At 43.7% G+C, this 24,128-nt stretch overlaps 1 protein-coding gene across 5 annotated transcripts in view; it reads left to right on the forward strand.

Annotated features, from left to right (window-relative positions):
* AOPEP (aminopeptidase O (putative)) overlaps positions 1 to 23,899 on the forward strand; it is a 539,579-nt gene extending 515,680 nt beyond the window's left edge. For all 5 annotated transcript variants that reach the window (XM_068237287.1, XM_068237306.1, XM_068237324.1 and 2 more), the window contains 2 exons: positions 7,561 to 7,647; positions 23,109 to 23,899. In XM_068237287.1, the coding sequence (XP_068093388.1) occupies positions 7,561 to 7,647; positions 23,109 to 23,249 (228 nt within the window). In that variant the 3' untranslated portion in view covers positions 23,250 to 23,899. The remainder of the gene's footprint in view (positions 1 to 7,560; positions 7,648 to 23,108) is intronic.
* The last annotated feature ends 229 nt before the right edge of the window (positions 23,900 to 24,128 follow it).

Here is a 24,128-nt window from a genome sequence, read left to right on the forward strand (position 1 = left end):
TTTTGCATGACTCAATGATTTCTAGCTTAGAAAGACCTCGTATGCTTCTGCTGTAGCCTGTTGGTGCATTTGTCCTTACCTAGGAGGATGTAAAGAACATGCCACTGTGAGTGTGCTATAGAGAAACTATGACTGCTATACTTGAGATGGCAGGTGACGTATACATATATTATACCACTGAATAGTGAAAGACTGAGCTATATTTAAGTTCATAAACTTCCTCTGCATTTGTCAGCTTCTCTTTTTGTGAGAACTTTTTGTCTGTTACTTTTCTTTGCATGCATAAATGATTTTCTACTGATCAAATAAAAAAAAGCCTCTTCAGTGACAAAACGCCATTGAAATGCATTCACATGGTAAAAAAAGTGATGTTAATTGGAGGGCGGGGGGGGGGGGGGGGGTGGAGACTGTTACTTTATGGACATAAAAGTTACATAGGAGCTAGGACCCCATATTTGCCCCTAGGATCAAATTATCCCCTGCAAATTGATGTAGGAAGTCCACCACAATACCACCATATGTTGTGTCTATTTTCAGGAGACCCTAGCCCAGGCTTCAGTGTGAATTGTTGGACTTCACTCTCTTAGAATCCATCCCCACCCCACATCTTTCCCCACACATATACTAGTTAGTAAAGGGTTTCTATAAGTTAATGGAAAGTGATTATTTAGACCAAAAGTAAGTAAACATCCTCCAACTTTTTAGGACCTTTTCAGCACCTTCAAAAAGTCCACACCATCAGTAAATGCAAAAGTGTTTCATTCTCCAATGGATGTGTCAACACGATAATTGACAATTGTTTCGGGGCTGCGAAGGTTCACCATCAGAAAGTGCAGACATACAAGATGTATGTCTGCGCATTTTGATGAAGGGGACCCTCCATGGCCCCAAAATTCGTCAATTATTGTGTTGACACACGCATTGAAGAATAAAAACACTTCTTGGACTTTTGCTCATTACATTGGGTGTTGCTTTGTAACCTTGTTATGCACCCAACCTCAAACTGCAAGGTGTGCCACTTCCAAACCTTCTACTTTACTCCAAAAAGACGTAAAGCAGCAGCAAATTTTTTGCACTTTTATGTATTTTATTTTGGTTTTTTTTTACAAAAAGTTAAAAGTTGTCACTTTAGAAATGGTTTGGAATGACTAATTTGCAAAAAAATCTCCCTGTCATCAGCATGGCAGATTGACAGCAAACAAAGATGAACGGAAAGGTGGAGATAAGTTAATATTTTTGTCATGCTGTAAACATATAGAAATGACAACAAAATCTTGTCTAGTGACAAAAAGATGATTCCTGGCATTTAAAAATATGTCTTACTATATTGATGTACCGTATATACTCGCATACAAGCCAAATTTTTGACCTCAAAAAAGTGGCCCAAAAGTGGGGGTCTCGGCTTGTATACGAGTCACCTACTGACACCTGTCATCTCTGTGTCCGGTCTTACCTGTTTCTATGCTTCCGAGTGACCGGACAGCAGAGAAGAAGTGGTGGTGAAGTAATGGGGCATTGGATTGAAACGGATGTCCGCCCTGTATGTACATGCTTCCCTGTGGCCGTCAAGGGAGAGCACGTCTGGCATGGCTGTACAGAGAAATGCCAAAGCATCCAGCGGCATGGAAGAGCATTTCTTCATGGAGCGCTCCTCCAATCAACAGGAGGAAATGAAACAGAAGGAGCACTCGTCCAATCAAGATGGAGGACAGAACACAGGAGGAGCTCTCCTCCAATCAGTGTGTGGAACGCACACAGGAACCACCTGCGACATCACCAGGAAGTGCTCTGGCTGCACGCGTGAGCGGCAGCTCAGTCCGGATTATCAGTACTATTTACAGAGTGGCTTCACCCGGCTGGGTACCCCGCATCACAGATCTGCTAGCGGTTTGTATACCGCTACAAGGTACTTTACTGTGCTGACACGTGGTGAGTCTGGCAGCTGCTGGTGGACCCAAAGCTTCAGTTTGCACAACTGGTATCAGCAGCGGTTCAGCCATGGAATAGTGAGTCTGACGGATGCTGCTTCAAATGCACTTAATCTGCTTATGCTGCTGTAAAGAGGAACTGTTGTGCTATCGGCGGTGGCAGGGCTGTTTGGTTTACTGTGCAGGCGCAACTGTGTACATTGGTTTCTTTTTGTACATTCCAGGATACTGTAATAAAAAAAAGGTTTAATCAGGCATTAAAGGGCACCTGAATTGTGAGGCATGTTGTGGTTCACATATACAAGTCACTTAGTGTGTATATCTTCCAGTATGATTACTAGAGGTATGGTGCTGGCTACTGCATACTGTCTGTTTCAACTCAGGAGCTGCTGCACTTCCCACCATCAGCTTGTATGCGAGTCAATAATTTTTTCCTGGTTTCTGAGGGAAAAGTGGGTACCTCGGCTTATATGCAGGTCGGCTTATATTCGCGTATATACGGTATTTAAATGTAACCTTAATTAAACTTTCCTTTACTTGATCTCATATCTGCCATGTTCTACATGCCTAAATATGGATTGTTTGACTAACGCACACTGTCATCTCACCTTGCTGCCCAGAGCTGCAGAATGTTCTGTCTTTACAAGGGCTGCTGTATTGCTTTCTGCAAATTATGAAAATTACCTGCTGTATGAACAGTTCTTTACAAAAAAGTAGAAGTAGGAAATGGTGGGGATGATAGTGCACAAATGACTCATAGGGTAGCAGAATATTACAGTTTTCATGATAGTGGTCCTTTAATACTTGAGTTCTTTACTTTAGATGTTCAGACTACCAAAGTGCAAATTTGTTGTTGGATCTTATAATGTGTACAAGTTGTAGTAAAACCTGTTTTGTTAAAAAATATCACAAAACATTTACAAAAATTCATTAGACAAAATAAAACTAAATTACACACATGACATATCCTTGAAATATAATGTGCCCACCAGTCATATATTATGATGTCCACCAGCCGAATTTAAAACAACGTTTTTACAGTTACTCTGCACTGTTTATTTATAATTTTGCTCTTTCTGCCGTTTGTGTTGTATAGATGTTTTTTTTGCCAACTTGTATAGTCGTGAAACTGTTCAGTACTTGTTAGCCATCTGATGGGAACTGGGTGGTACACCGTGGTAACGTAGAAAGCCTTCATCACAAAGTGAGAACTAGATACTGGGAGGACCCCATGGCACACTAGACCGTTCCCTCCAATACTGTGGCGTTGAGATAAAGTTAAATATGAATTTCTTTCTTTGTGTTCATCCGATAGCCATAACAAATACTGTTTTGTGGTTAATAACAGTCAGTAGAACCAAGGTCACACAAAGCCAGTAACCTGACAATGGGAACATCTTACGTACGGGTGTCAAACTCCAGGCCCGTGGGCAGAATCCGGCCAGCCTTGGCATTTTATGTGGTCCCCAAGAGCTTCAAGTGTGCATGATTGTAAGTAGTGAAAAAAGGGAGGAAATGAAGAGCACCAATAGTGAGACGCCCTCGAGCTTGCACTGGTAGCATCTGCTGTTTCTATTGAAAAGGTGGGCAGTAGCAAGCATATTTACTTGCATACTTGCATATAACTTTTAGCCTTGCGCACACCCTTCCCATATCTCATCATGTCTGATTGTATTCAGACATATATATAGTTGTGCGTGACTGGCACATGTTTAAATGCACAGTGTGTTTGCCCTTTTCATCCATACGTCACAAAGCTGCAAGCAAGGGCTCATTATATGCGGCCATTCACCTGCCTGGGCATGAAAAAAAAGAGGGCCAGGCAATGCACAGAGATATGTAAATCCAGCATGAACATGCCTCTGTGCTTACCTTAGGTAGCTTTGCCTCGGGTCGGGTATCCTTTAAGATATATAAAGTTCCTCTTTACACACGGGGTCAACATGCAGACAGGGCAATTAAACACAGGACACCAGCACTGCAAAGCAAGGGAACTAACCACTTAACAACATTGGTGTATCGATTTCATTATATTTGAGCTTGTGACAGTGTTGATCAAAAAGTCTAACCTAATAACGCCAATCATTTTGGTCTGCAGGAGCAAAACTGTGTTACTGTATATGTAATACTTCAGAGCTGCAGACATTGCAGGAGAGTCACCTGATGGTGTGCAGACTTACAACAACCTCTTTTTAATGTCTTCCAGCAAATGAAATAACCTGGAACGGTGCTAGACTGACCACATGATAACTGTGTAGCAAAGTCACTATTAGAAGTGATACTGCTGTTAATCTTCATTCTCTATGTTGAAAATCATCCGGCAAAGGAGTAAAAAGGCATAAAATCTACCAAACCAGCTCTGTTCATTCATCACTCATTATACGTTTTAATTAGGGCGTCAGCTGAGCTACATGAGCCACATAGCTTACCCTTGTTAATATGGAGCTGCTGATAGCTGTCTTCATAACTCCAGTATGCATGTCTGATCAAATACAGGTACAGGAAAGGATGCGCGTATATTCAGACATGATAGATGATTAGCACAGCACTAAGCACCCAGCATTCGTTAGAGAAAGATCTTGGATGTTGACGTTCTGTTTATACTAGATGCTTACTTAATCTTGTTTATCCTTCACAACTGTCTTTGCAGTACTTTATGCAAGATTAATGACTTGCACTATTTACTTTACGCATAGCACAATGGCTAACACACTGACACAGCCCTTTTCCTACTTCCATAACCATATCTGTGACTTAGGAAATGCCCAGCAATGGCAGAACTGCTTAATTAGTCAGGTCTGAGGAGTTTCAGTTTGCCAGATAGATCTGTTCAGTATTTTTCCCTTAATATACAGTACATCTAACACTAAACTTAAAGTGGACCTGAACCTCTCTGCTCTAAAAGATAGGCAACAGCATAATAATCTTTAAAGAAAAACATTTATTTTATACAGCTGATACAAATCCTACAATACATCTGCAGTGTGTCTAGTTTTTGCTTTCATGGAAGAAGATATATTGTTAACTAGGGATGATCACAGACATGCAAATTCTTCCGAGTTGAAGCACATTTATGCAAATTTTCATGCAAATTTGAAAATGGACCAATCAATTTTAACCCAGGTTTAAATGTATTGGTCCTTTTTCAAGCTGCATATACTTGCATACATATGTGCATAATTTCAGAAGTATTTGCATGTCATTGATCATACCAATTAGCTCTCTGCCATGGCAGGCATCTGACCCAGCCGAGGGATCAAATTCCAACTTGTGCTTAGTCACAGTTGAGGGGGAATTAGACAGGCTAAACTCTCTAAATACAGTTCATTTCTCTATGTTTTCGTCTGTCCTGTGCAAGAGTTCAGGTCCACTTCAACCATTTATTCAAGGACCACAGTTTTTACGAAAATCTTAAAATTTAAAATATATGTAAACATATAAAAATAAGAGATACGTTTCTCCCAGAGTAAGATGAGCCATAAATTACTTTTCTCCTATGTTGCTGTCACTTACAGTAAGTAGTAGAAATCTGACAGAACTGACAGGTTTTGGACTAGCCCATCTCCTCATGGGGGATTATCAGGATTTTTGCAGGGAGCACTAAGGCTGGCCAGCATCTTTTTATAAATCTTTTTTAAAGAATGTCTTTATAAAGAATAAAGGCCATGCTGAGAATCCTCTATGGAGAGATGGACTAGCCCAAAACCTGTCTGTAATGTCAGATTTCTACTACTTAGTGTGACAGCAACATAGGAGAAAAGTAATGTATGTCTCATTTTGCACTAAAAGAAACATGCTTCTTATTTGTATGTGTTTACATGTATTTTAACATTTTAAGATTTTCGCGACAGTAGTCCTTTAAATCTGACCTATTCCAAGGGCTTTATTACATTAAATTAATGCATTCAAGTGAATGGGAACCCATACTGTAATAAAAAAGTCAGATACTCACCTAAGGAGAGGGAGGCTCTGGGTCCCATAGAGCATCCCCTCTCCTCTCCCAGTCCTCGCTGTTGCGCTTGCTCCCCCGTAGCGGGATTCAACTGTTTCGGTCAAACACCGCTGTCCCCCGCTGAAAGGAGGTTTCGGAAATGCTTTGGGAGCCCGAGTACTCCCGAAGATGGGCCGCTCTACACTGCGAATGCGCCCTCTATGACGTACTCACGCGTGCGCAGTATGGAGCCACCTGTCTTCGGGAGGACTCGGCTCCCGAAGACTTCCGAAGTTCCCGTGGCGGGGGATTGGAACGGGGAGCCAGTGCAGCACTAAGGGCACCGGGAGAGGAGAGGGAAGGCTCATTAGGACCGAGCCTTCCCTCTCCTTAGGTGAGTATCTGACTTTTTTTTTTTTACTGAAGCATGGATTCCCATTAGCTTTAATGACTGGGACAAAAAACTAACACTTTTCACTGTGTGAATCTAGCAAACTAACAGCTCTGACAGGTTTTAGGCAAGTCCTCAGTGTTTCCATTATTTTTGACAAAAGCATTTCCTGCAAAGGACGTATATATATAAATGTTACGGCTAAAACTCGAAGTCTTGCCACTTCGGGTTCTGGCCAGTCAAAACTAGAAGTGGCCGTCTCACTGCGGCCAATGTGCAAAATGAATAGAATCCTGGCGGCTCCATTTCATCATCTCTTGCTCTGACTACTCTCCCTAACCCCCCCCCCCCCCCCCCCCCATTGAGTTCTGTCAGCCGGGCGCACCCAGAGTCATTCGTCGCGGCGGGGAAGAAGAGTGGAAATGCTGCAGACATTGCTTGTGCCAGCAACAGCTCTGCAGGTACAATCATCACGAATCCCTGCTTCCTTGCAGCGACGAACGACATGACTATGGGTGCACGCGTGTCCCCAGCTGACAGAACTCAATAGGAGGAGGCAGTGGGAGGAGCCAGAGCCATAAGGATTCGATTCATTTTGGGCATTGGCTGCAGTGGCACGGCTACTTCTAGTTTTGACCAGCCTGAACCCTAAGTGGCCAGACTTCGGGTTCTGGCCGTAACATATACAAAGATGTCGGCCATCCAGCCTACTCATTGCGCTCTACTCTGGCAGTTAGACTGTGCCACTGTCATCCATGGAGTGCTTTTAAAAATAAATAATTGACAATTGTATGTGACAGTGACACAGGAAAAAAATAATTTAGTGTGCATTTTACTCTGAGATAAATATACAGCATATATGTATATATACATGTGTATTTTAAATTTTACAACTTTTGCGATAGTGGGCCTTTTAACTCCCAAATTCCCTAAGTTATGTGGATCATGTGGATAACATGTGGATAGACATGCTCCCTCTTTCAGCAATGTCATCCCAATACAATTCATCGATATGCAGGCAACCAATTACAAGTCTGTGCAACACCAGGCACTAAGCAAACTACTTTGCAATCCTTATAAGTGTACAAGTATATCTGTAGGGTTTCAGTAGTACCTCTACAGTAACTCTTAAATGTAGGATAAGTGTTTCTTGATTATGGATGGCAAAATGTATGTTTTATACATAATTGTGTAGATTGTGTTTATAGTACTTTATAGTTTATTTGTTAACGCATCAAGACAATCTTGTGATGGATCATTTCCATCAATATTTTACGAGTCTTTCATATTTCTTTATTTATTTTAAATAGGTTCGGCACAGATGGTGTGAACTGGTTGTAAAACACAAGTATACAGCAGCCTACAAGGATGTGGAGCAATTCCTATTACAGGACCAGGTATGTAGAAACCATTTTGCTATCTTACAAGTTTGTATTAACTCATACATATGTCTGACCGTGTGACCAGGCTTCAGTGAGTGCTAGTCAAGCGTTCATACATCCATAAAGGGAGAACAGGCGCATTTTAGGAGACAGTGAATATAGGCGGTCAGGCTATGTCAATGATGGCGAACCTTTCAGAGGCCGTGTGCCCAAACTGCGACCTAACATTGACTTATTTATCACTGAGTGTCAATGAGGGGGGGGGGGTGTTCACCGCGCCGAAAAATGGGCGTGGCCATGACATTGTATGGGCAGAGCTAACGTAATGATGTAACAGCGAGGCATAAGAAAGCAGTGTTTCCTCCATGAAGTGGTGAAATGAGGATTCGCATCATGGGTGTGCAGAAACTGTGTGATGCTATTTATTAGCCGTAACCCCAAAGCAGCAAATATAGCCAACTATGACCATTTAATAATAAATGCAGCAACAGTTACCCCAGACACCAGAAAATAAACGCAATGCGGGCAACATTTCACCAGAAAATAAACACAACGAGTGCAGCTTTTCACCAGAAAATAAATGCAATGAGTGCAGCTTTTCCCCAGAAAATAAACGCAATGAGTGCAGCTTTTCTCCAGAAAATAAACGCAATAAGTGCAGCTTTTCCCCAGAAAATAAACGCAATGAGTGCAGCTTTTCCCCAGAAAATAAACGCAATGAGTGCAGCTTTTCACCAGAAAATAAACACAATGAGTGCAGCTTTTCACCAGAAAATAAACGTAATGAGTGCAGCTTTTCACCAGAAAATAAACGCAATGAGTGCAGCTTTTCACCAGGAAATAAGAGACAGCCACACCAGGGAGGACAAAAAGAGAGAAAACCACACCAGGGGGGAGGAGGGGGGAGACAGAGAGACAGCCACACCAGGGAGGATAGCTAGAGACAGCCACACCAGGGGGGACATAGACAGAGAGACAGCCACACTAAGTTGGATAGAGAGAGACAGCCACATAAGGGGGGAGGAAGAGAGAGAAACAGCCACATAAGGGGGGAGACAGAGAGAGAGAGACAGCCACATAAAGGGGGAAAGAGAGAGAGAGAGAGACAGCCACATAAGGGGGGGGGGGGAGAGAGACAGCCACATAAGGGGGAGGAGAGAGAGAGACAGCCACATAAGGGGGGAGGAGAGAGAGAGACAGCCACATAAGGGGGGGGGGGAGCGAGCCACATAAGGGGGGGAGAGAGAGAGACAGCCACATAAGGGGGGAGAGAGAAAGAGAGACAGCCACATAAGGGGGGAGAGAGAGAGACAGCCACATAAGGGGAAGAGAGAGAGAGAGAGAGCACCACATAAGGGTGGGAGAGAGAGACAGCCACATAAGGGGGGGAGAGAAAGAGACAGCCACATAAGGGGAGAGAGAGAGAGAGAGACAGCCACATGAGGGGGGAGAGAGAGAGAGACAGCCACATGAGGGGGGAGAGAGAGAGAGACAGCCACATAAAGGGGGGGAGAGAGCGAGAGAGACAGCAACATAAGGGAGGAGAGAGACAGCCACATAAGGGGGGAGAGAGAGAGACAGCCACATAAGGGGGGAGAGAGAGAGAGAGACGGAGAGAGACAGCCACACCAGGGGGGACAGAGACGGCCACAGGGGGGGCTGGAAGGAGGATAGACAGCCACACGGAGGGTAGAGAAATAGGAGGACAATGGGGAAAAAAAACCTGGACTCAGCAAGTCTCAGACACCAGGAATCGCAGCACAGGAATCACACACATCTCAGAGATCTGCAGTAAAGAGAGACAGGGAGGATAGCGAGAGACAGCCACACCAGGGGGGACATAGACAGAGAGACAGCCACATAAGGGGAGAGAGGGAAAGACAGCCACATCAGGGGGCTGGGGAGAGAGAGAGAGAAACAGCCACATAAGGGGGGAGAGAGAGAGAGAGAGACAGCCACATAAGGGGGGAAAGAGAGAGAGAGAGACAGCCACATAAGGGGGGGGGGGGGAGAGAGACCGCCACATAAGAGGGGGGGGGAGAGAGACAGCCATATAAGGGGGAGAGAGAAAGAAACAGCCACATAAGGGGGGGGGGGGTGACAGACACATAAGGGGGGGGGAGAGAGAGAGACAGCCACATAAGGGGGGGCGGGAGAGAGAGACAGCCACATAAGGGGGGGGGGAGAGAGAGAGAGAGACAGCCACAGAAGGGGAAGAGAGAGAAAGAGAGACAGCCACATAAGGGCGGAGAGAGAGAGACAACCACATAAGGGGGGGGGGGGGAGAGAGAGACAGCCACATAAGGGGGGAGGAGAGAGAGAGACAAGCACATAAGGGGGAGGAAGACAGCCACATAAGGGGAGAGAGAGAGAGACAGCCACATAAGGGGGGAGAGAGAGAGAGACAGCCACATAAGGTGGGAGAGAGAGAGACAGCCACATAAGGGGGAGAGAGAGAGACAGCCACATGGGGGGGGGGGGGAGAGAGAGAGACTGCCACATAAGGGGGAAGAGAGAGCGACAGCCACATAAGGTGGGAGAGAGAGAGACAGCATATACCCCCAACCCCCTTTATCCTTCCCTTATTCCCACAATCCCCCCCCCCCCCCACCCCATGTTAATGTTTTGTTTTGTTTTGCTTTGGCAATGCTAAATGTATTTGGTCCTGCCAATAAAGCTTTTTTGGATTGGATTGAATTGGACAGCCACACCAGGGGCACCAGGGGGGACAGAGACAGCCACAGGGGGGTAGAGAGGATAGACAGCCACACAGAGGGTAGAGAAATAGGAGGACAATGGGGGAAAACCTGGACTCACCAAGTCTCAGACACCAGGAATCGCAGCACAGGAATCACACACATCTCAGGGATCTGCAGTATCCCGGGACAGCACGAGTTACACACACACAGCCCTAAAGGACCCGCTTTCCTCTTTCCTCTGCAGGCTGACTCAAAAGCGCCTGTTTCCCAGTGTTGAAGGAAAATGTATATATTTCATTCAGGCGCTTATGAGTCAGCCTACAGAGCACAACAGGGTGCTAAGGGGTCTGTGTCTGTTCAGGCTGCTGCTTCTCCTTCCGTCTCCGGACAGGCAAAATATTTATGTGATGTATATATTCAGCGGTGGCGATGGGGCAGCATGCGTGCCCACAGAGATGGCCTTGCGTGCCGGAAGTGGCACGTGTGCCATAGGTTAGCCAACGCTGGGCTATGTTAATATACTAACACATGGCAACAGGATAATCAGAATTATTATGTTTATTACATGCTTTAGTTGTGTTTATAGAAGATATTGAAGTTTCCATTGTTATTGGTTGAAAATGAGTTTTGCTTGCTGCTATGTAATAAATATGTGCCTGTGTGACAATTCCATAGACAAGTGTATAACAGGGCTAGGCTGTGGTTAATAAATAGGTGAACAAATGTAGCCCGATCTCACCTTTCAGTTCATTTCACTGCTGCTGTTTCTGGCAGCTACTTACAGCGCTTCTCGAGTTCTCCTTGCCCATAGCTTACCTTGTTTCTCTGGTCTGGACAAGGGTCTGGTCAGATCCTCTGAAACAGTTTTTGCTGTTATTAAATGAAGTGAGGAAAGAGACTGGGCTACATTTGTAAAGACCATTCTTACTTACAAATAAGCCCAAATTAGCTGTTTACACCTCGATGGATATTAACCGGTACAACACCTCGACCACAGGCGGGAGCAAAGGTACATGACCCACCACACTGCAAGAGACTAAAGCGGCATTAGACATACATTATCTGCATGCCTATAGCGACACGAGAGGCACCAGTGGTACATAAATCCCATAGTAAGTTTTAATAGTATGTTGTAGTAGCTGCATGAACAGTACATAGTCCTACTTCAAATGTTCTGCAGGTAGTTTGAGTCTGGTGAGTTCTAACCAGCATTATGATGCTTGGCATTTAAGAAATGATCCAGGGAATTTCCTTGGTGCCCTTTTTGCATAGATGCTTTAAGAAGTGATAGTTTTTGGTGCTATAAGTTGGTAGCCTTTAGGAAGGGTAGTGTGAGAGTGGTGTTCATGTTAGAAATTCTACTGTGAGACATATTTATTGCTAGGGTTATTGAGAAGTAGTTTAAAGAGACGCTGAAGTCTCTAAAAAGTCTTTTTATTTAACAAATATGTTTAATATCTTAGCCCTAACTAAACCGCCGCATTCCCGCCACTGCAAACTATCTAAATCCCCCCAAACTCCCTGGGGGGCAATCCGGGCAGCGCTTCTGTGAGAGGCAGAGCTATGAGCCGCAGCTCTGCCTCTCAGCACGTCTGTCAGCCCGGATCGCCGCCTCTCCCCTGCCCTTCTCAGTTTTTCTTTACTGAGAGGGGTGGGGGAGAGGCAGAGATCCGCTGCTGACAGATGCGTGTGAGGCAGGGCTGCAGCTCATAGCTCTGCCTCACACGGAAGCGCTTAGAGCAGCAAAATCCACGACCAAGAAAGTCGTGGATTTTGCAGGGGAGAGGGAGGGCAAGTTAGGGGGATTTAGATAGTTTACAGAGGCGGGAATGCGGCGGTTTAGTTAGGGCTAAGATATTAAACATATTTGTTAAATAAAAAGACTTTTTTTTTTACACTTCAGAGTCTCTTTAACCAGTTCACCCCCAAGTAGTTTTTTTTTTTTTTCAACAACGTTTTTTATTTTCATCCCATCAGAGTCAGGGCACAGAGAATGAACAATCTTTTGTACATCTTGAACAGATAGATCAAATATCAGATATGCATTGCAGGTAGCATTATTCATAGTAAACAATTATCTGTTCAGAAAAGGGCATAACATGGTAAGTATTTTGTTCCCTTATAGCCTGGCTCCCATCTCAGCCCCCCCTCTACCTCTCCACCCCCCTCCCCTCCCTCCCTTCTGTCATCTCTGAGGATAGTCTTATTGTAGTGTTGTTGGGGAAACCTCAAGGGCACCTAGAGTACCCTGCAGCTTCTCTGTGAGGTACCATTTGGTATAAACAAAGTGTTCCATTAGTTTGCGAAGTTCGTCATCAGAGTGTGATGCCAAGATGTAGAGTTTCCATTTTTTGAAGAAGTTATTGGTCCTTTTGTCCTTATGGAAGATAGCCTCTAGTTTGTCTTGATGAAAAAGGTGATTAAGTTCTTCTTTTACGTCCCACACCGTAGGTGTGCTGGGGTAGATCCACTTGTTAAAGATCACCTTGCGCGAGGCTATGATTATTAGATGGGCTAATTTGCTTGGAACAGAAATGGCATGTGTAGTTAGTCCAGGGTCTCCAGAATTGGCATCAACATAGTTGAACAGAAACAATAATGGCGTCAGTTCTAGCTTCAGTTTACATAAAGTCATAATGTAAGTATGTACCTCGTGCCAGAATTTTCCAATTGCTGGGCATAACCACAAACAGTGGAAAAGATCGGCATTTTGTAGAAGGCACTTGGGACACCTCGGAGAGTAATACGAGGGAGGAGATCGGTACTTAATATTAAAGGCGTATTTTGCCCTATGAATTAGTTTAAGTTGGGATTCCCTCCAACCCTCTCCCAGGATCATTTTGTGGTAAACCTTATATCCCTCTAGAATTTTTTCCTCCAATTTTTCTGATGCAATGTCTTTATTCCACTTGGAAAGATTTTGCAATGCTTTTGATGCTATATTAAGCTCTCGCAGTCTGACATGGACCTCAGATAATGATAATTGAGATATATGAGGGGATAGGAATTTATCGAATGAGTCTAGGGATGCTACATTTGAGATATTACTAACTTTACTCGAGATGTAGGATCTTAATTGGCCATAAAATAGAAAATGGTTCTTTGGTATACCATACTTATTTCTGATTTCCTGAAAAGACATGAGCCTCCCCCCTCGCAGGTCGCAGAGGTGTCCCAAACATTCCACCCCCCTCTCCTGCCATGCCAGAAATCCCCCATGAGCTAAACTTGCTGGGAAGCCCGGGTGTCCCCATAGGGGCATGTATTTAGAGATGGTTTGAGGGGTTGAAAATAGTTTCCTCAGAGCCCTCCATGCCATGACAGTATCTTTAATCACCCTGCTATTTTTAAGTTTTGGAGGCATGAATTTCTGGGGTGTATGTAGTAGTCCTATCAGTGACCAGGGCTCGGCAAAAGATGCTTCCAGTGAATAGTTGGAATATATGCTTGACTTATGTAGCCAGTCTCTCACGTGGCGGGTAAGGCAGGCTAGATTATAGCGGCGAATATCTGGGACTGCTAGGCCCCCCCATTCTTTCGGTAGAGATAATTTAGATAGTGCAATCCTAGTTTTTTTGCTCCTCCATAGAAATTTATTAAAACCTCTATTTAGTTCTTGTATATCGGAATGTTTCATGAGAAGGGGAATGGTCTGTAAGGGGTATAGCAGTCTCCCGAAAGATACCGATTTTATTAATGCCGCCCTCCCCATTAAATTTATTGGTAGATTTTCCCAGCTTATCAATTGTCGCTTCAGATCAGCTATTAAGGGAGTGTAATTTAGTGAATATAAGAGATTGGGGTCTTTATGGATTTTTATACCTAGATAGGTAATCATGGGGCAGACTTTCACTGGGTGGTGTCTCAGAGTTGTTTTGGGGGCTAATGGGGATAGATACATGAGTTCGCATTTGGAGATATTTACCTTAAATCCACTAGAGGCGCCTACCTTGCCTATTAGCATTAAAGTTTTTTCTAGCTGAGATTCAGGGTCTCTAAGAAACAGCAGAATGTCGTCAGCAAACATGGCCTGTGATATCACCGAGTCCCCTATTTCCATACCTGGAATTTCCTGCTCGAGTAGCCTGGTTAGGGGTTCCAAGGCAAGATTAAAGAGTAGAGGGGATAGTGGGCAGCCTTGCCTTGTCCCTTTTTCTAACTTTATGGTATCTGACAAGAAGCCTGGTGTATATATACGGGCACACGGATTTATATGCATTGCTTTAATTAAGCTTCTAATGTCACCCTGAACATTCATTTTGTCCAGGACCACGTCCAGCCACCCCCAGTTTACATTATCAAAGGCCTTTTCGGCGTCAATCATTAAGAGTGCGTAGTTTCTGCATGTCTTGGGAAATGCCCGGACATGATCCTGGACCAGGAGGACCTTGCGTATATTTGCTATTGCTGATCGGCGGCGGACAAAGCCCACCTGGTTAGGACCTACCAATTTTGGGAGTAATTCCGCTAAGCGGTCTGCCATTATTTTGGAGAGTATTTTTAAATCCTGATTAATCAGTGATATGGGTCGATAGGAAGATGGATTTTGAGGGTCCTTTCCAGGTTTAGGGATCAATTTTATGTAGGCTATGCTTGCCGACGGCGGATAACAGCCCTCCTGTAGTATCTTATTATAAAAGGTGGTCAAATAGGGGACTATTTCTTGTTTCAATAATTTGTAAAATTCCGAGCTAAGCCCGTCTGGGCCTGGGGCTTTTCTATTTGCAAGCTGTTTAATTGTGCCACTAATCTCTACAGGTGTAATTGGGGAATTAAGTTCATGTAGGTCAGTTTCAGACAGAGTTGGTAGCGATACCCGATCAAGCCATGAAGTGTCTATCTCTTTAGGATTTAATGGTTGTTTATATAAATTTTTATAAAATTCACAAAACACTGAGCTGATGGATTTGGGATCATTGTGAAGTTGGCCACTGGCTGCTCGTATACTGGTGATTACCGTTGTCATATGTTGGGGCTTAGACATTCTTGATAAGAGTGTCCCCATCTTATTTCCATGTTTAAAGTAATATAGGTCCCTGTAAGATTTGATATATCTTTCTCTTAATTTAAAGTTTGTCTCGGCAGCTTTTTTTGCTGATAACCATTTTAGACGTGTTTCAGGGGAGGGATTAATTAGGAATGTCTTGTGTGTGCTACGTAACTCCTCCATCGCAGACATATAGTCCTCATGAGATTTTTTTTTCCTGCCGGCTATGTACCCGATTATTCTCCCCCTTAGTGTTGGTTTAGCTGCTTCCCAAAATAGGAAGATGTCTTTGGCATGGGCAATGTTATCCTCTTTGTACTCCCACCACCATTGTAGTAGTAATTGTGAGAAGCCCTCGTCATCATAAAGGTACGACGGGAATCGCCAGATGATATCAGAGCCTCTGGGAATTGACGGGGAGAAGGTCAGCTGTACAGGGGCGTGATCTGATATTACAAGATCTAGTATCTCTGAAGTTTGTATTTGGGACATAATTGCAGGTGATACCAGCAGATAGTCTAAGCGGGACCAAGTATTATGGGGCGACGAGTGGAATGTGAATTCCTCTCCATCTGGATGTAATGTTCTCCAGCTGTCACACAGTGATGTGGATGATATGTAGTCGTTGAATAAATGTGATTTGGTTATCGTCAGGTTGCTAGCTGGCGTTCTTTTTGACCTATCTTCAAATAAATTATTAATAGCGTTAAAGTCACCTCCCTGAATGATCCTAGCGTTACCCAGCAAAAGAATCTCAGACAACAGTTCAATGAAAAAGGGTCTATCTATTTCATTTGGTGCATAAACATTAAAGAGAACCAGCTCTTCTCCCGCTAAGCGTAACTTGATCCATAGCCACCTCCCTTCTTTATCTGCCTTGTGATCAATAACTTCACCCTGAATTGATCTGTTGAGTAGTATCAAGACCCCTGATTTACGACCCTCAGATGCTAACCCAAAAACTTGTCCCACCCATGATTTGAGCATGAATTTAAACTGCTCGGATGATAGGTGGCTTTCCTGTATGAAAGCTATATCCGTTTTAATTTTTTTCAAGTGGCGTAACAATATTGATCGTTTCCCAGGGGATCTCAGTCCCTTGACATTCCACGAAGTAATTCGTAGAGTCATTTATCTGGATGGCCCTGGACCAAGTTACACAGTATTATACTTAACTTATACCTCTTATTTAATTTAAATTCCCAGAGATGACAGATCCCTCCCCAAGCCCTCCCCCCCAAACTTATTCCCCATACTGCATACGGATTTGAGAATGGGGCTTCACCGCCCTGTTTAAAAATTGCTGAGTTTAAGACTATTGCAGCAGAAGGAGATACCAAACAAAAACAGAATAAAACAAGAACAAAAACATAGTTACTGGACTCCACTTCTTCCCTGGAAGTTTTCCTCTTCTCTACGTCTCCAGAACCGGACCACCTTCCAGTCATTGATCCTTAGCTGAAAAAGTGAATAGCCATTCATAACAATTAACAGTAGTAAACCTGAGAAACTAGCTCTGTGTTGAGAGTGGTGTAACATTCAAGGCAGCGCCCCCTGCCACATTTCGACTTGCAAGAGATGAACTTTAGTCTGATCAGGTTGGATCAGAATTGTCCTTGCGGAGGAAAGCTAAAGCCTCCTTAACCGTATAAAAAACATGGGTGTTTTCAGAGTCGTCAGTGACCCTCAGCACCGCTGGGTACTGGAGTGCGAATTTCCACTTTTTCTGGATGCAGAGAGCACATGCTGGGTTGAACGCTTGGCGCTTTTTGGAAACTTCCACTGAGTAATCATTAAAAATGCGGATCTGGGTTCCTTGGTGCTCCAGGGGATGGTCTAGATCTCTGTAGGCCCGTAATAGTTCATTTTTTTCTGCGAAGTCCAAGTATCTAGCTAGTACTAGGCGGGGAGGACGCTTGTCAGTTGCGGCTCGGGGGGGACCCACTCTATGCGCGCGTTCCACCTTGCATCCCCGTTTGAATCCCAGCATCTTGGGCAGGGTAGATGCGCAAAAGTCACGGAGGGCTTGTGCTGTCATGGATTCTGGGAGTCCCACCACCCTGAGATTATTGCGGCGTGAGCGATTTTCTAAGTCCTGCAGTTTATCTTGCATTTGTTTGTGTTCATCTTGTAGTTTTTTGTTCTCCTTCACCTCCCTAGCCCGTTCATCTTCTATTGTTTGTATGCGAAACTCAGCATGAACTAGTCACTGGCCATGCGCTTGTAATGTGCCATGTACAGCTTTTAAGGACTGGTCTATGGCGGCCTGTATTGAGGACTGCAACTCTGGGGCCAGTTTTTCGACTACCGCTGCCGCTAGCCTCTGATAGTCTATGCCTCCATTCTCCCTCTCACCTGGTGCGTCTGTTTGTGTGTCATCTCCAGAGTCCCAAGATGCGGGGTGCTGTGTCACTCGCACGGGAGATTCGTGCTGCGTAGGAGGTGAGTGAGAGGGGTCGGCGGCCATCTTGGGAGCGGCTTCCTCCTCTGTGCCCGGCTTCTGTTTGTAGGTAGACCGCGTTAAATAGCGGTCCATGGAGCGGGGTTGATGTGTGTGCCGGGTCCGGTATCCTCTGCGATCGCCACAGGAGTGCTGGGGGCGCTTTAGCTGGCTTGTGGATCGTTGGAAGGGGTCGCGGTTAGCGGAGCTCCGCTCTCAGCCTCCTTCCATCCAGGCGCCGGAACCGGAAGTCAGTAGTTTTTACCCTAATGGACCAGAGCAAATTTCACCTGTCAGTGATCCTCCCTTTTATTCCCTAATAACTTTATTACTACTTTTCACAAAAAAAGATCTATACCTCGTTTTTTTCGCCCCCAATTGGGCTTTCTGTGGGTAGTACATTTTGCTAAGAATTTTTTTTATTCTAAATGCGTTTAACGGGAAAAATAAGAAAATAATGGAAAAATTCATTATTTCTCAGTTTTCGGCCATTATAGTTTTAAAATGAAACCTTCGCCTAAAACGACACATTTTGTTTGCCCAGTTGTCCCGATTATTAAACCGTTTAAATTATGTCCCTATCACAATGTATGACGACAATATATTATGTGGAAATATAGGTGCTATTTTTCTGTTTTGTCCGGTCCATAATTACAAGCCCCTATGTAGTAAAGTTATAGTAATATTCCCTAATAAAATATAAAAGCTGAGTCCCTAAATTACTATTTATGTATTTTTTTTAACTTATTTTTTTTACAAGTGTTTTTTTTTTGGGCGGGGGGGGGGGGGGGGGTGAGCTTTGGAAGTATAAGTTATTAATTGTATTAATATTGTGTATAAGTGTATGTATGTGCCTGTATGTGTAATTTGACTTTTTGGCCACAAGATGGTGCTAGTGAACACATTCCCATTTAATAGGAAGGGTTCACTTTTTTTTACATTTGGTTACACTGTGACGGCCTCCTGTTTTATGAATGGACGCGGCCGCTATTCGCAGTCACGTCCATTCATTCCAGGCATTGCAATTGGGTAGAGGACCGCTCGGTCCTCTTCCCCAATCACGGAATGCAGTGATCCGACGGTAAACTGCGGCGGGAGCGAGCGACTTATTAAAATGTCCTGTTGCCGTTAACAGGGTAAAACAGGACGTTTTAATAAGTCAGATTGCCATTAATAGGTTAAAGACTGAGCTTAGGCTTAAATAACCCAGCATCACCTATACACCGGTAACAGCCAGATTAATCCCTCTGCTCCTGAGCTAATGACATGAACAGCTCACGATCTGACAGACTTGACTCTTTCTCTTCCTTCATGTCCTCTCTTTTAGACTCAATATGGACAAAACTGAAATAACTCCCCTGCCTGATATAACAATCAGTATTGAAAACACATTAATAACCACTGTTCATTGCCTAGGTGTTAAACTTCATTTGACTCTCTAAGGCCTCCTTTCTACGGACAGTTGAACTGTGTGCTCAGCAAGCAGTTACCAGGCAGCAGTGAGCAGTTATCAGGCAGCAGCAAGCAGTTGCTAGACAGCAGCGAGCAGTTGTGAGAGTTTGAGAGGCATTTTACTGCCTATCAACAGTCCGTGGAAAAGATGCCTAACTCAAACTTCTTACTTCAGTAGTTTGAAGTCTGTGTATGGTCCAGAGACTTCTCACATCCTCATAAAGCCCACCAATCCAGCATGGGCTTCCTCTTCATTCTTCTGGTCAAGAGCAGCCATGGAGGAGGGCATCCATATTGGCCATGCATGAGTAAGGTTTGTGCACGCCCAGTAGAACAAAGCCACTTATGCATGCCTTTTTCCAGATTGAAGTTGGATTGAATCAGATTGAAGTCTGATGAATGCTGCACAGCTGAAAGCTCACTCTTATTCTATTAAGTTAGCCAATAAATTATATCATCCTAATTCTAAACTTCTTGCTTTCACTATGTTGCAGCAACAGTAAATCAGGCCCGGCTCACACTTGCATTGGAGTGGCAAACGGATCCATGAAAATGGATCTGGTCACCAGTCAATCGGATCCGTTTTCACTCCATTGCCACTCGGTTTCCATTCCACTGCTTCCATTCTGTATCCCCACATTCCCCCCAGGTCCCCACCCCCAAAGTGTATCTTTCTATTTAAAATGGTCCATTTCTTTACTAGTGTGAAGAAACGTTCCATTTTCTCATTGCCCCAATGCAGCGCTAAAGCTTCCGTTTCCATTCCGCTGGGCTCAGTGGTCCGGAAAATTTGGTGCTGCAAGAAACTTGCGTTCAATTCAGTGGATCACGCGGAACGGATCCGTTTGAATGGATGGATGTGAACGGATCTATGAGTTAACATTGGATCCATTTGCATCCGATCCGGGAACGGAACGTTTTTACGCTAGTGTGAAGACCATAGGTGTGGCCTGTCTTCCAGGTTGGGCATGTCCTGTATATACATTTCATCAGTTGGCATTATGTCACTGACCTCTAGCTGAAACACTGCTGACATTTACCAGCTGTACATGTCTCTGTCTGCTCTGCTAGAGAATGACGTACATTCAGGTTATTGATCAGTCACTGAGTGAGAAATCCCCCTTGTTTTTGAACATTCTGCCCATATGGGAAAATGATAATTATGTCAGGCAGCTCCGGCAGGAGGGACAGTGTAACTGAGACTCTCACTTTGCCTGCCAGCATAAACCAGGGTTTGACACTTAGCCGAAGATTGTGGTTTCTGCACATATTACATGAATCATCTACAGAACTGCTGTCAGCACACTCAGAGAAGCTATGAACAACCACTCATGTGCTTCTTGCACTGCACAGCTATGGTGCAGATGGGAATGCTGTGCACCATCATGCTGCTGTGCTCTCTTCACTTTGCTGTAATTGTTTCCATGGCCTCCATTCACTAAGCATTTTAGACTAGTCTACAGATGGTTTTTAGTCTACTAATGGTTTGGTGTAATGTTTTAGACCTGTTTTTAGACTTGGTCTAACATTCAGTAATTACACAATTCAGGCAAACAAGGAGTGACTACGCCCACTTTTTCTGACAGAGATTAGACCAGCTGATTTCTGTCGGTAAAGTAATTCTGTGAGTTATTTTAGATGTGAGGATGGAACCTTTTGAATTAATTATGCAGGAGTTTAATTGTATGCAGAGGAGAGCTCATCAAAGGAGAAGGATGTCAGTCATAGCTACTCGTTTGTGAATTGCATCTTTTGATAATTTCCCCTGCTTTACCCACCTAATTACCAAATGGTTTAGACCAGGTATAATAACAGTTCTAAAAGATTTGGTAATAGTGAATTCCCCTTTGATGCAACTGACCAAACCATCAGTAGACTCAAAACCATCTGTAGACTAGTCTGAACTGCTTAGTGAATTGAGGCCCATGAGGTGGATTGGTCGTTATTCTGTGGTGTTGGCTATCTGGTTAAGCATATCTGTGTGTGGTCATTTTCTGGAATCTGCTGTAAATGCTGGAGGAAGCTGAAAATTCTCACGCATGGGTCACACTTGTCCCTAAATGTTCTGCAAGCTAGATTTTGTGAGCACCTGGCTGTCATCAGCTCACCCCCTGCTCTGCTTTAAGCAGAATGATGCAGAGAAGCACCAGCCCTGCATTCTCTCATCTCGCCCCACCCGCCTACTTTTCCATGCCACCCGGCTGGAAAAAAATTCTGCGGAGAACATTGCACTGGATATGTCCATGTTTTATTCAGTTTCAGCCAACCAAACTGCAAATAGTTTTGAGTTAGTAGAAGGGACGCCTTGGAAGTAGTATACAGGTATGTATGACCTGTACACTTTGCCGGTGCTCAGTCTCGACCGCATTGTCCAAGCGGTCGCTGGTTCACCATTAACAAACGAAAGAGATGGCACACAATTGGCTGCAAAAACTGTTGCTGTGTATTATGGAGCAAATGGAGCAAAGCACTGCATGCATGATGCAGTGCTTTGCTCCATAAAACACAGCAACAGTTTTTGCAGCCAATTTTGTGTCGTCTCTTTCGTTTGTTAATGCAAATAGTTTGGACCTGTAGCAGAGGGTGGAGAATTTATGATTCAGGGCATTATGATTGAAAATGTCCTCTCCTCTCCTGAGGGACAGCAGACCTGCCCCTGTCCTATTTCTGTATGTCCTGTCATTGCTGCCCCATAACTGATGTTTGGTGAAATTACAATGGGGCAAGAGCTGCAAAGTCACTGAAAACAGTTTAAATTAGTAGCCACATATATAGTACCCTGATTTGTTCTGTTATTTTCTGGTTCAGATCACTTCAAAAATACTTCCATTGACTTTGTTTCACTGCCTGGTTCACATGGATTGTCCATCATTGCTTGTGCCAACTCTGGTTGGCTAGTCCTAGCAAGTCAGCATGTTTGTGTGCACGTAGATATAGAAATTACTTTATAAACTAACAAAAGTTTGCCTTCTTAAAACAAAAGGAATTTGCGATAATTCAGGTTGGAGTGAGCATATGATGTCTCCCACCATGCATCACTGCTGAATATGCAAATTATCCATTGTTGCCCCTGTAAGCTAGCCACACCTCCACGACTGCTGGACTGCAATTCCTTCTGTTTTAAGAAGGCAAAATTGTGTTTTGCTTAACATTTTAGTAAGAGGGCTTTTTGGTCCTTTGCAGCCCCTTACACACTCCAATGAGTTCTGGTTCATCATGAACTAATAATTTAACAATGTCCAGTGGTGTAGCAATAGGGGTTGCAGAGGTCTCGACCGCACCAGGTCCCTTAGGCCAGAGGGGCTCCAAAGGGCCTTCCCTCAACTGCAGTATCAGCTCTTTATTGGTCCTGTGCTTGTGATGATCATTTCTATAAATGTTTTGAATGATAATCTATTAACAAGCTGTTCCTGATCCCCTTCTTGCACCCCTGACACTGTGATGTCCTTGGCAGGTTTTGGTGTGCCGTATAAATTAATATGCATAGAGTGCTTAGGGGGCCCATGTAAAACTCGTACCGGGGCCCATAGCTCCTTAGCTACACCACTGACAATGTATTTTGTTGGTCACAGGCTTACATGGTTTGCTAATGTAAAGTGCAGTTTACTGTACAAAGTTTCATCTGCAACATATAAATATTAAAAGGTATCTGTCATCATATTAAAACACCCAGAAGCAATAATACATGATGCTGTCATCAGTTTAGTAGGTGGTGCACTGTGGAAAAGTGAAGATTGAAGAGAAATGTTGAAAGCTTTGATAAATGAGCTATATTGTTACCACTAATAGACAGCAGTAAAGGATGGAGATATTATGGGGTGTGAAATGAATGGGAGTTGCTTTGAGCACAGGATATTCTTGTTATAAAAATGTTTATTTGTTCTCTTCTTCTCCACAGGCCATGGGTGTGTATCTCTATGGAGAATTAATGTTAAACGAGGATGCCAGACAACAAGAACTTGCACACAGATGCTTTGCTGTTGTCAAAGATCAAATGGATGCATCCTGTGTAAAAGTGGTGGGAGAGATGTTGTTTTAATGGATTGACTTCCAAATAACAATGCTGTGACTAAAATGGCCAAGCTGTCACTATGGTCATGTTAATGCAAGTTAAACTGGATAAGATTAGGAGCTGTGCCATAGGTGGATTACTCGTTCTAGAACAAGGCCATATTTGGAGCCTGTCAGTTACTCCTCGGGTGCTAAAGCAGAAGTAGCACAGACTGTTTACTGTCCTTAAAATGTACAGAGAAAGGTAATAGCACTAATCTTACTCTCAGACTCTGTGTAATATTTCATGCAGGATTTTTATATTAATGTGCACTAGATATAAAAGAATAAATATATGTTCATGCATTTTAAAATAAGCATTGCCAAAATATTTGTGAACTGTTTAACAGTTTTCAAAGAAACGAGCCCCGCATTTCCCGCTAGGTGAAGCTAATCTTTGGACTGGTTGAACAAAAGAAAGTCTGTTGCCCAGAGCAACAAACTGAATCCCTAATGAAGCAGGAAGTCTGGCTGCTGTATACACGAATCAGTTCCGAGGTGCTAGATACAACTTCCAGATTGTAAGAGTTTATCAGAAGGCAGGTTTTATATTCTGTTAGCTAAATTATACTCAGATGAAGTGTGAATTGAGCTCAACAATGTTCATGTCACATAAAATAAATCCTAAAATCCCCCAAATCAGTTACAGTTATCAAGTTCTTGGGCTCTTTGAATTAATCTCTGTGTGAGTGAAGCTCTAGAAATGATCTTCTCTTACACAATATTTGTATACCCTGAGGTAACCTTGCTGGTGTTTGCACATGCAAGTTTAACACATATTTAATTTGGTTTGGTATGAATGTTCTCTGTAGTGCTGCATAGCTCAGATACTTGTCTAATGAAATAACGCATCTGACAGACTGGAAGT

Source organism: Hyperolius riggenbachi, chromosome 1 (assembly GCF_040937935.1).
Source record: "Hyperolius riggenbachi isolate aHypRig1 chromosome 1, aHypRig1.pri, whole genome shotgun sequence".
NCBI lineage: Eukaryota > Metazoa > Chordata > Amphibia > Anura > Hyperoliidae > Hyperolius > Hyperolius riggenbachi.